The sequence below is a fragment of the Euleptes europaea genome, chromosome 11 (genome assembly GCF_029931775.1).
Source record: "Euleptes europaea isolate rEulEur1 chromosome 11, rEulEur1.hap1, whole genome shotgun sequence".
Lineage (NCBI taxonomy): Eukaryota > Metazoa > Chordata > Lepidosauria > Squamata > Sphaerodactylidae > Euleptes > Euleptes europaea.
Window position 1 is genome coordinate 9,828,485 of NC_079322.1, and position 13,599 is coordinate 9,842,083.

The 13,599-nt window shown below is 44.1% G+C and overlaps 1 protein-coding gene across 1 annotated transcript in view; it reads right to left on the reverse strand.

Annotated features, from left to right (window-relative positions):
- Window positions 1–6,259: 6,259 nt before the first annotated feature.
- The window catches only part of ERP44 (endoplasmic reticulum protein 44), a 64,899-nt gene continuing 57,559 nt past the window's right edge, over window positions 6,260–13,599 (reverse strand). The window contains exons 10-12 of the mRNA XM_056857305.1: window positions 12,174–12,315; window positions 9,841–9,943; window positions 6,260–6,797 (exon numbers count right to left, since the gene is read on the reverse strand). Of these exons, the coding sequence (XP_056713283.1) occupies window positions 6,696–6,797; window positions 9,841–9,943; window positions 12,174–12,315 (347 nt within the window). The 3' untranslated portion in view covers window positions 6,260–6,695. The remainder of the gene's footprint in view (window positions 6,798–9,840; window positions 9,944–12,173; window positions 12,316–13,599) is intronic.

The window sequence follows — 13,599 nt, forward strand, 5'->3', positions numbered from 1 at the left end:
TGGTGCTTTTAACTAGAGATGCCTGGATTGAACCTGAGGTCTTCTGCATGCCAAAGCAGAGGCTTTTCCCCTGAACCACAGCCCCTTCCCAGAAGTGAAACTGAACAAAATGCTTAGTGTATTTGGACAGGGCATTTGATGGGCATCTCTGCTCTCTGTAAGACTTTTAAGTAAAAACAGAGCAGCAAACACAGGTGTGGAAACCCCATTTCCCCCTTTCATGCTGCAAAGTGTGTCTTTGTGTGTGTGTGTGTGTGGGGGGTTGGTATTGTGCAACATGCAACAGCTGAATTGTTACTCTGGACCCAAGGGGAGGGGGCTGTGGCTCAGTCACAGAGCATCTGCTTTGCATGCGGAAGGTCCCAGGTTCAATCCCCAACATCTCCAGTTAAGGAGCAGGTAGTAGGTGACGTGAGACCTCTGCTTGAAACCCTGGAGAGGCGCTGCCAGTCTGAGTAGACAATGCTGACCTCGATGGACCGTCTGATTTTTTAAAAAGTTTATTTACATTATTTATAGTCTGCCTTTCCCACAGGGAGTCAAGGCAGATTACACAGAGTGAGTAATTACAATCAACAGGATGGGACATTCAATAACCACCACACTCGGATTGTAGAAGTCTGGAACCAACCAGAAATCTAAGATACAACTGAAGTATAGCATAAGCATTAACAGGACACATTAAGCTGTGCAAAAATGACATATGATCCTACTTACAGTACAAATCACAGCCCCGAATCATTTATCCAACTTTGTGAACTCCTTTGTACAGTGCAACCCTACTACCTGTGCAAAAACTCCATCTTGAACAATTTTGCATAGTTTGTAGGAAGCCAGGGGAGTGGGACCCTTCCTGATCTCCTCAGGTAGGCTATTCCTCAAGGTGGGAGCCACAATCGAGAAGGCACAAGTGTGGACGGTTGTTGATTTTTCCCATTTGCAGGTTGGCACCTGCAGAAGACCCTGCCCAGATGAGTGAAGCTGTCACGGCAGTTAGTAGCAGGCAGTTCCATGTGTCCACGAGGAAACCCCCCCCCCAGCCCACTTTCTCCCCATCCCTTGACATATCAAGAAAAGCAGGGGGTGGGACTATCTTCCACTCACAGCAGCACAACAGCAGGCAGACAGTCCAATAGTGCATCCTGGGGGAGAGGATTTTTGCATCTATTTTGCAGCTCTGTACACTTCCAAAATCAAGCTCCAAGCAAGCACACCAAGGCCATCAGTGTGACGCACAGAGAGCATGAAAAAAATAACTTGATTGCCCCTTAAGCAGGATTTGATGACCATGCAACAAGAAACATTTTTATTTAGATTTTCATTGCACAAGTTTTCTCCCTATTCCTGCACCTGGTACGGAACAGTGAGGCAGAGCCCACAGATCTTTCCCTCTAGCTGAGGTGTTTTTCTTTCTCTGGAAGGCACACTCTGTTGGAGAAAAGTTCTTCTACCGGGAGAACAGGCCCACAGACTCCAACCTGACAGATCTTCTCCCACTATTGTTTGATGCACATTTTGCTAGAGGTAGACTTAAAAGTGATCGAGATCCCCATATTCTTTTATGCATGATTGGCATGGAAAAGGAGGAAATTAATCTGCTGACTTAATCAAACATTACTTTCAGAGCACAGGGCACCGTTGACAGGAGGGAAGCAGAACACAGTATGGAGCTACAGAATAAAAGAAGAAAGGTACAGCTCTCTCAGAACAGAGAAGGAGTAGTTGGTTTTTATATGCCAATTTTCTCCACCATTTAAGGAAGAATCAAACTGGCTTACAATCACCTTCCCTTCCCATCCCCACAACAGACACCCTGTGAGGTGGGTGGGGCTGAGAGAACTGACTAGCCCAAGGTCACCCAGCTGGCGTCATGTGTAGGAGCAGGGAAACAAATCCAGTTTACTCGATTAGCGTCCACTGCTTATGTGGAGGAGTGGGGAATCAAGAATGGTTCTCCAGATCAGACTCCCCTGCTCCAAACCACCGCTCTTAACCACTACACCTCGCTGGCTCTCAAGAGGCAGGGCAGGAGGCAATGCTTGATTTCTAAAATGGAAAGACGCAAGGTTCAAGCATTCAACCCCCGGTGCTTGGAAGCCCATGCTTCTGGTAAAGACTCCTGTGTCTTTTTCAAGGCTGTCCCTTGGCCTTGAAAAACAGGCAGGAATCCTAAATCCAAGGCCGTGTGGATTGCATACTTAAATCAGCACCTGGAACCTACATAAGCCACCAGGAGAGGTGGGGAAGGGGATAAAGGCTTGGGAAGGGGGTAGTTAGATGTCCACCAGCACACAGAACTCCCTGCTCTGGGAAACCATTTCTCTACCACTTCTATTGTTTTCAGTAACCGAACTGCATTTTTATAACAATTGCCCCTATCCTCCAGTTAGTTATTTGTGATTTTAGTCTCTCATTGCATAGTTACAAGGCAAAAAACAAAAGCAGACTAGCCAGCTACCTCCAATGCTATTTTAGTAGAAAGAAGAGCTAGAAATCCTCTAAACAGAATTCTGTACCTTCTACAAATTATCCAGTTTCCCCGCCAGACAACCTGGTACTGAGGCTCTACATGTTACTTAAAAAGACTGTGTTCAGCAGCCTTTCCTCAACTCCCAGCCTTCCATCAGGCATTATCTGCACCCTCTTTATAGCCAAGAATGTTTAGTCAAAATTCTACACTTATAAATAACAGGGCTTAGCCTTCTCTGGGTGAGCATATAAATTCTGATTGTGTCAACCTGCTGTCTCTAGGGTGCTCACCCCAGTTCCCATAAGGATGTTGGGGGTGGGACTGCATTCATGCATCAACATAGCTTATGGGGCACTGCTTCATAGAAGCATTGTCCTCTGTGCAAACCAGGTGATTCCATATATTTTCAGGGTTTTAACAGGAGGACCGCCACCTGTCTGAAAGAGACCCAGGACAACAGCACTCATCTCGGACTCTTTCCTCTTAACATTCCTTAATGTTGCTATGTTGATATCAACCCAGGTTTCTCAGAGTAGGGCCCGGCTTTCCACGTTCATTTAGTGCTCTATTAAACACGTCCATATTGGTGACAGATGAAAAAAACTGGAGATATCTGTTAAACTTATATGGAACCTCTAAAAATGAAGCTCCAAAATGCCAGTTATTCCAGAACCACTGGAATGACAATAGCCAACATACACATTTTTAAAAAAAATATATTCACAAGAGACCCCCACTCCAGGACTTTTTTTTTGCCATCAAGTCATAAGACAAGAGACGTTCAGAGGTGGTTTGCCGCTGCTCGCCTTTGCATCACGACCATAGTATTCCTTGGAGGTTTCCCATCCAAATACTAGCCAGGGTGGGGCTGAGAGTAGGTGACTGGCCTAAGGTCAAACTTCCACGGCACGAGTAGAGATTTGAACCTGGGTTTCCCCAGTCCTAGTCTAACACCTTAACCACTACATCACTCTGGCTCTCCTACTCCAAAGCTACACCACTTCAAAATGAAAATAGGGAGGTCTGATTCAGTGCATCCCATGGCAGAAACTCTGTGCTGGCAGAAAGCTAGCATATTAGGAAAAGGCTGCTGCCTTAGCGTTAACACTGGAACACTAGCTTTCTGTGTACAGGGAGGATTTTTTTTAACATAAGCGGAAGTATGGTATTTTCAATTACTATATTCAGATATGATACAATCCATAACAGTCTCACTGTATGCTTAATGATCCTATTGCTATGTAAATTAGAAATGAAGCTTATTGACAATGGGAGTAACTGGGCTATTGGCGTATCAAACTGAGTACAAAGCCCCTTCATGAACTTGTCATTCTTTTCTAAATGAATTAATTTACTAGTATCGAGAAGGCCAGAACAATACCTGTGCCAGGGCAACAGGAACGAATGCTTGAATAATTTCTTCCCTTCCAGCCAGAGAGTATGGAATACTCAAGTCTTAACTGATTTTTGGGGGGCCTTTCCACATCCTAAATATTTGCAAGACACAATTTATAGCAATTGTAAAAGAAGGTAGCACTATGGAATTTCTAAGCCTAACATACTTCCATTTGTAACATTTTATCTGAAAAGCATACTTTTTACAATTGTGAAAACATCTGTACCAACATTTCTCTTTCTTAATGAGTAACCAACAATACCGAAAGGTAAAAATACTAGTCCCCATCTCAGCTCTTCCTATTCTGATGAACCTCCTGTTTCCAAATGTCTCACTTCTCACAGTTCACATCTTTGGTCTTCCTGTTACCTTCTTTGTAATAAATACTTTTATTTATAAAAATGGCCCTCTGACAGTGGCTTCCTTGGCCTTGACTTACAAGCGAAATAGGAGACCAACGAAAAATCTTGCAGCACCTTAGAAGCTAACAAAGACATTGTGCCACAAGCCGCTGTCAGCCAGAGTCCACTTCATTAGATGCATGAAGGTTTACTTTCAGTTGGCAGAGAGACACGCAAAGCTACAAAGAACAGATGCAGGGAGGCAGAGTTATGACGAATTGAGGCCAGAAGGCCCAGTTTTCCCAAGTTGTGCAACATTACATTGTGGAGAACCGATGGAAAACAAGATCTTGTCAAAAGGGTAAATGACCCACTCAGCGCTGGCTGCTCCCAACTGTTGATGGATTGGTGAAGTAGGATGAATATGGATAGCTTAAGGAGGAATGGCTATTTTTTGTCGTCAGCTAACCACCCCAAGTCCCTGTTGAGCCCAAGTAGGATGGAATGGATATGCAGAATTGATACCAACTCAGCCACTTCTCACCGGAGTCACCCTTTGCAACATGGTTGTTGGAAGTACTGCAGCCCACTTCTGTGCGCTTCTCATTTTAATGCCTGATTTGTGTCCATTTATACTCTTGTGTAAAGATTATGTAGTCTGGCCAATGAAAACAGCAGGACAGCGCTGGCATACCAGAGCTTATATCTGACTAGCGCAGGGGGGAGCCAACCTTTTTGTGTGTCTTGGGGCACCTTTGGAATTTTGACACAGCAGAGAGATTGAATCAACTGAGCACAAATTGTTGGAGTGTGCTTTATACAACAAAATCCGCAGCGAAACCTTTGGGCCACTGTTGGAAGGATTTCCAGGGAGATCTAATAAAATCAAAATTGAATATCTTCTCTCGGATAAAAACCATCAAACGACACGAAGGGTTCCCAGGTTTTGTGCCCATGTCTATAACATTTTTAAAAAACCTGAAAAGTGATCTTAAATTAAAGAGTGGTATAGATTTTAGGTCCTTGAGGTGATTTTAGTTTTTGTTAAGGAGTGTTAATATGTTAAACATATTAAGTTTATCTGTATTCATGGCTGATGTGTCCTATGATTATTTTTATAATGTTACCATGTATGTATTTTTGTTGTATTTGCTGGTCGTGGACCGTAATAAATACTATTGATTGGCACAGCAGGGTGGGCGCAGCCACAAAATGGCTGCTGCAGGAGGCGGAGACAGACACAAAATGGCCACCGCAGTTTACCTTCAGGTCACACAGTGAAGATCCTTTGTGCTGTGGTGGCAGCTACTGCCAAAGCAGCATTTTAAAAAATCTGCACAACCAATCAAATCTTCAATGGCCAATCTGAAGCCTAGCTGGGCAAAAGCCCTACCAAGCCCTGCCAATCAATGGGCACCATGGCACTCCTAGGCACCATGCTGGGGCCCCAAATATTACAAGATGTGCAAGGTAAATGAGCCTATGATGGTATAGCTGACATCACCGAGTCCTCTGATAGGGTCAGGTGGGTGGGTATGACAACTGAGTTGGCACCAGGGCTAGTTGCAGAGCTCACAAAAGCATGTACTACAGTTGAGTTAAGTCAAGTCTCAGGCAGCCCATTCCTGAGGGGGGCAGATACATTGTGGCCAGGAGTGGTGCAGCTGCGCCGCCCCTGGGAATGACCATCCATGCTGTTGTGGGCTTTCCTTTCCAAGAATTCCATCAGTGTGGCTGCACTGGCAGCAGAGGCTGGCGCAGCTCTGTAGCTCCCTGGCATGTTTGCCCCCGTGCCGGCATATGTGCCACTTTGCTCTGTGGCATGGGGTCACGCTGGCTCCTAAGGAGTTTGCCCCCCCCTTCAGGATTGCAGCCTTAGGTGCCACAACAGACAATGGTGTTTTGGCAGCAGAGCAGTAACTCAGCTAGTCTCTGGGATTTGCCTTGAAGGCAGGAGGTAGTGGCTTAGCTCAGGGGAAGTGCTGCTAAAAGTGTTGCTAAATTCTCCCAGTTTTCTTCATTCCAGTGCACAGTAAGGAAGGCGCTACACAATTTCTGTAAAATGGTAATTTATTCTCCCTCCCAAGTATCCAGAATATCCCTTCAGTAACAAATTGACAACCAAATGATGTTCACATGGAGGAGGAAGATAAGGTGGCCACACTACCAGATTACACCGACGGAAACCCAGGAGTCCTGTTTTCAGGGGAATAGTGCAAGCGAACAGCATCTCCACTGGCACTCTTAACGCCTTCATTTGGAATAGAAAAGTTTTACAGAACAATTTGCAGCAGCAGAACTTTGGAAAGATGCTGTCCCCAAATGACCCACACATATTTACAAACCCCAGGGAGCAAAAAAAAAAAAAATTAAAATAACAATATTCAAAATAAAAAATACACAAAATTTATGAAAATATAGGTTTCCTATTTCCATCCCACAGGAGTCATTGCTGCTGCCTGAAAGGCTTGTGAGATGGTTTCAAGTTTCAGAGTTCATCTTTCTCCCGCAATAAGGTATACCTATGTTCACTGGGTGCTAGTTTCTGGAATGAACTCTCAGGCGGGCTGCTTGCTATATCCTGAAGAGGCTGGAAAAGAACAAAATAATATTCTAAACAAAGTTAAGCTCACCTTTCACACATCTATTTATTTGCTCCACTACTGTTGATAAATGAAACCATGTGCAGCACAGTGGCTCAGAATTCTATTAATTGCGAAGCACCTAATTTATTTTAATTTATACCCCGCCCTCCCCAGCCAAAGGCTGGGCTCAGAGTGGTTCAAGTCTCACCTCTGCCCTGAACTCACTGGGTAACCTGAGGCATGCCACACAATCTACAATACAAGGATAATACAAAGCTTACAGGGTTGTTGTAAGGATTCCCAGCCCTGATTCAGATGACCCAAACTAGCCTGATCTCATACGACCTCAGAAGTTAAGTAGGGTCGGCCCTGGTTAGTACTTAGATGGGAAACCACCAACGAAGTCCAGGGTTGCTACACAGAGGCAGGCATTAGCAAACCACTTCTGTTCTTCTCTAGCCTTGAAACCCCAAGGGGTCACCGTAAATCAGCTGCGACTTGACAGTACTTTGCCGCAAAAAGATTCCTAAGATCAAGTAAATGAAGTTTTTGGGAACCTCTACAGTGACACCCAAATGTCAAGTGCTGGTGGGCGGTGGGGGAGTGAGGAAGACCTTGCTGGCAGCAGGCCAGCAGCAGAGCTCAGTTCCATCTGGGCTAAGTCTGTCTTCCTTTCCCTGCAGGTCCTTCAAACTCAGACAGGAGCCAGAGGTGTGAGCCCCTGGGCAGGAACTGAAAGGCAAGCACCAAAAGGGCTCATGGCCCCATGGCTTGCAGTCGGGGGAGGGGGGGCTTCATCAGGCAACCTCAGCAAACAGAACCAAGCAGCCAGGAACCCATTTCTTTTTATTTTTGTGGTTGTGTTTATTGTATTTTCCCTGTGGATCAGAACAGTGGTCCATCTAGTCCAGCCTCCTGTCTCACACAGTGGCCAAACATTTCCTCTGGAGGGTCAACAACTGGGCACTAACCTGATGTTGCCTCCTGGCACTGAGATTCAGAGGTTGACTGCCTCTGAACATGGAGGTTAGTCACCATGGATAGTAGCCACTGATAGACCTATCCTCCATGAATCTGTCTAATCCCCTTTTAAAGCTGTCTATGCCTCTGGCCATCACTACATCCTTTGGCAGTGTATTCCACATTTTAATCACTCACTGTAAAGAAGTATTTCCTTTTGCCTTTAACTTACCAGAGCATTATTGCCTCAGCTTGCCCCAGATACAGCATAACATGACCAGCGACTAAAGTAACAATTATAGATTGACTAGCCAAGAATAGTAGAGTATAAATTTTAAAGGTATTTTATTTAAAGCAGGCAATAGTGAATTTAGATAATTTTCTCTATGTTTTATAATATTGCTATTCAGTCTAAGTATGATCATCTGTCTTGTAGACATGTTAACTATATTGTTTATACTAACAGGTGGACAGTTAAAGAAAGCCATAGATCAGGCTTTAAGGAGTAGCATAATAAGTAGGGTGTATATGAATTAGAAATTGTTATGTGGTATAAACTCATTTTATTAAGGGAACTGGTGTTAATTACAATATCCACTGTACAATACAATAAGGTTCTTTAATATAGATATTCTTAATTACTCAATTGTTATTGTACAGAGTGGCTTGTTATATGGCACATTTTGGAAGGTTTGACCTACTTGTATGCTTGGTGTATTGTTTTGTATCTTCTCTTTGTTATTTAAATAAAACTTATTAGAAAAAAAACATGACCAGTGACTAGAAGCACTCGTTTATGAAAGCAGGAAGTATGGAAGTATGGCTCTGAGAATATAATCAAAAGCATCCACAAAAATCCTTGCAGGGATGGAGAAAAAGCAAGCTGGTAGCTGAATATTACACTGGACGTATTTTTCCCTTGAACAACATCTTTGCTGGACTGGAGGCTTTTAGAGGGAGTCCCTTGCTATAGGAAGCTCAGGACAGTTTTCATGGTTACCTTTCTCTGTTTTATGGACATAAGAGCCCTCTCGTGTAGATTAAGCCGAGTGTGTGTGACTGGCTCAAGGTCACCCAGTGAATTTCATGGCTGAATGGAAATTTGAACACAGGTCTTCAATAGCCTGGTCCAGCACTCTGATCGCTGGAACTAACAGGCAACAACAGAAAGATGTAATGTTTCCTCCCCAATTGGAACGGAGTTGTAAGGCACCCTGAAAATAAGTACAGGCCGCTGTGGCAAAAAAACCCTCACGTTGACTTTGTAACTTCTACTGAGGTTGCATCACCTTTCCAAATGCTCGTTTACTAACTCCCAAGATCAAGAAGAGCAGCAGAACCAGCTGTGGATCATACTCTTTGCATGCATCAATTCCTGGCATCTCCAGGAATTAAATTAAATTAAATTAAATTGTGGAACTCCCTGACCCAGGATGTGGTGATGGCTGCCAAATTGGAAAGCTTTAAGAGGGGAGTGGACATGTTCACGGAGGAGAGGGCTGTCCATGACTATTGGTGAAAATGGATACTAGTCATGATGCATACCTATTCTCTCCAGGATCAGAGGAGCATGCCTATTCTATGAGGTGCTGTGGAACACAGGCAGGATAATGCTGCTGCAGTCGTCTTGTTTGTGGGCTTCCTAGAGGAACCTGGTTGGCCACTGTGTGAACAGACTACTGGACTTGATCAGCCTTGGTCTGATCCAGCAGGGCTTTCTTATGTTCTTATGTTCCAGTCTCAGGAAGCCAGACAGGGAGGCCTTTGCTGGATGGCAGCAATAGAAATACTAAGCTAGGCAACAACATTGGCCTAACTTGGTACATGGCAGGCCCTTGAAACATACACCTTGTGGGGTTCTTTGTTTCTTTTAAACACTAGGTTAATTGGTTAGCTTGAATATGAAGTGCCCAGGTTCATTTTAAACACGATAATGTTCATAATGAATTACTTATTGTAGCACTGTGAACATTTTCCTTAGCCTCTAGATTTCTGTCCTGGCAAGATCAAAGACTTCCTCATAGCCTCCCATTGTGAGGGTGTCAGATCCTGCCTCGCGGAGAAGCCCACAAGCGCTTACTTCCTTACCTGACCAGGCGCTGTATCGGTTGGATCTGGGCCATGATGAAACTCCCTGTGCAGCTTCCCGGAGTGCAAATCTAGTACAAATTGTTTGAGTTTACCTGGAACGCTGGAACAAGCAAAAAAACCCAGAGCATCCAAATGAAAATGGAACAAAGAGGCATCCTGGCCATCTTCATGCTGAACAGGGAAAATTTTAGAGATGTCACCCTGCAAACCTCATTGCTGAGTGACAACTGTGTCGGCTTGATCCCCTTCTTCTTCTAATAATCTTTCTTTTTATTTTCTCTCAATTTATACTCAGGCTTTTCTTATTTATTTTATTAGATTTCTATCCTGCCCCTCCCAGGCCATAGCTTTTGTAATTGTTTGTTTTTCCTTTTTTTGCACCGATAAAACACAAGGGGCTTGGGATCAGGGAAGGGAGCCAGAGAGGAACCAAGAATTAGAATAAAGGCAGCCTTTTAACACAGTTGTTGCCCTTGCATACCGTATACTGGTTTTTTTTTTGGGGGGGGGGGAAATCAATGAAAATTGCAAACAAACAAAAAAATCAATGAAAATTGCGAACTAACAAACAAAATGTAAAATAAAAATACATTTCAGTATGCATAGGCCATACTTCCCTTGTTGAAGATATCTTTTTGTTTAAGTCAATAATGTACGACCGAGAGCTGGAGCAGGGTCTAGAGGAAGCTACCCTACCGGGGCTTTTTTCTTCCTTCTGATCTCCTGAGGGCACAGCAAGCATTTTTTCCCCCTTCATTAATTCCCACAGCGCTGGGCTACCCAATAACTTCATTGTATGCTCCCTCTGCCACAATGCAGCAGAGAACAGCAGGTGCCAAATGCACAGTTTACAAATACAAATGACTGTCAGGTAGCCGTATTGACAAAGAACGCCTTTGAAAGCTTCTCCAGGGCTTGAGTAATTGCGCAGACACCAGAGATGAACACCAAAGGGATGGCCATTTAAATTGAATCGGAGATCATCTACTGTTTCGCAGCACCAAAGAATCAGAATGCTGCAGCCAGACCCCTGTAATTTGGACATGTCAGATGCTCAGAACATCAGGAGGAGGCAGCGAGAAGCGGGAGGAAGTTATTCTGAAATTATCTAAGCAGAAGAGCCAATTGTTTCTTATAGTAGTATGAGGCTAGCGAAACAGAAATGGAGCTCTGAAGAGGATGCATCACACATGCGGACAGGAAAGCAATCTCTACCTCGGCAAATGCGCTTGGAGAGAGATTAAGGACCAAGGAGGCAAATATAGTATTGGCTTTATAATGTGTGTTACCGTGGATGTCCAGAATAGAGAGATTACTGATCATGATGTGGGGAGGCTGGAGTTCTGTACGCACCAGGAAGATGTCTGACACAGAGTTTCCCTCATGAGTGCCGAGAATGCATGTAATGCACTTATATCTGCCCTCCCTCTGAAGAATTAGGAATAACTTTACATGTAATTCTCACAGTGTCTCTCCATTTTGAGGCAGGCTTACAGGGTCTGCTCAGCTTCACTGTGTGCCTTCCTATTCTTTTGGGGACCCCGTGGCGGAGTGGTAAGCTGCAGTACTGCAGTCAAAAGCTCTGCTTACGACCTGAGTTCGATCCCAACAGAAGTTAGTTTCAGGTAGCCGGCTCAAAGTTGACTCAGCCTTCCATCATTCCAAGGTCAGTAAAATGAGGATTCAGCTTTCTGGGGGTAAAGTGTAGGTGACTGGGGAAGGCAATGGCAAATCACCCTGTAAACACAGTCTGCCTAGGAAACGTTGGGATGTGATGTCACCCCATGGGTCAGTAATGACCCGGTGCTTGAACAGGGGACTACCTTTACCATTGCTCTCTTTAATACAACTTCTCTTCTTTTCCTCTAATTATAGACACAATCCAAAGTGTGTGCCTGTCACATATGCGCACACGCGCGCACACACACACACACAAAGGGGATGTTCAGGGCAACCTTCTCTCACAGCAAAGCCACTTCTGTACATTAAGGGAACTGCTGGAGAAGCATCTGGTAATGCGCAACAGGACAGGGACATTGGTACAGCCTGTGTATGCAAGGGAAACCATTTGGGCACGGATATGGTTCTCTGGCTCCCAGGAAACACATTTTTAGCATTTGTGATTTTATTTGATATAAGTCCACAAACGCCAATCATATTTTGCATCTTCAAAAACAACCTGAGCCTCCTCTGGCCAAGCAGAGCGTTGCTTGCTTGCATTTTGTTAGACCACCTGAAAAAGGCTTTGGCTCCCTCCCTCCCCTACCCCCAAACAACTCTGTGCTTCTTAGAAGACTAGTTTGTCAAGATGACAGGAAAAGAGTACTCACGCCAAGTCACTGAAGTCTGAGAAGACATACATATGTCTAAAACTGTCAATAGCAATAACCGGACAATCTGCTGGAGTCTTCTGAATGTGGAGAAGCGGATGCCTGAACTTATCACAATCAGCGTGTAAAAAGTTTATTGAACCTTAAGGAAGTAGAGAAGGAAATTTATATTTAGTTTCCTTTAAAAATGTAAGATACAGAAGTCAACTAAGTCATGTGAACCAACACAACAGAACAGGTCTTGAGCTGTAGATAGCTTTCTGTCTATAGATACTGTGTCTGCAGAAGGGCTTCTGAATTTTGTATTTCTGGGGCTTGGGGAGTGATCTTCAGATAAGAACTTGCTATTTGTGTTGGGGGGGCACACTAAATATCACGCCCTGTCCAATTCAGACACAATTTAGGTGGAGACATGTACTGAAGTGCTATCAGTGCAACAGATGCAAACCTCCCTGGGAGCTCACCCTCCAGGCCAGCAACGGCTGCTGGGACAACTCTTTCCATTTCTTTCACCCCAGCCTCCACTCTCAATTAAGAATTTTAGAACTGTTTGGACATTTCAGTCTATGTGCACATCTACTTAATAAGTATCTTAATTCTGCTTTTCAGCTACTCCCTTTTCAGCTATTGGAACCACTTCCCATTTGTATCTGGGAAACTCCAGCAACACCCGCACATCCCAGTTTATTTGCAGATTTGGTACTATTTTTAACAAAATTCTAGAGCCAGTTTCAAAGATGCAATCAGTGGCCCTACAGGCATGACAATATAACCATAATCACATCTGTAAGCTCGAAAGTGGTAAGCTCACAAAGTGTGTTGAACAGAAACGGAGACCAATGAGTTAGGAGGTAAGGCCAAGGATGCAATGGAGATGGGGCCTAAAATACATTTACTTGGAAGCAACCAAGTTCAACAAGTCTCATTTGCTATTAATGGTGCGCAGAATTTCTGCCTACTTTATGGCAGGAACTGCAACACAAGCTTAAAAAACTGTCATGCTAGGCATTAAAGGTGAGGCTCAGAGACCAGTACTCCACCCATCCAACAATTTGGGTGACCTGCCGAATTTGTCCAGTTGGCTGCATCTGAAGGCACTGAGGCTATAATCCAAACACAGAGATGACGGCCTGCATCTAGTCTGTTACTAGCAGTAGAAAAGAGCAAGAGTCCAGTAGTACTAAGCCCTGTAGTATTAAGCAAGAGTCCAGTAGTACTAAGCCCCTCGACTAAGCCCTGTCTTAGAATCCCAGTTTGTCAGGGAAAAACTAACTCTGAACAAGTGAGCTATGGCTCATGAAAGCTCATACCCTGCCATAAATACTGTTAGTCTTTAAGAACAGTATTTATGGCAGGGTATGAGCTTTCATGAGCCATAGCTCACTTGTTCAGTTTTAAAAGAGTTAGTTTTTCCCTGACAAACTGG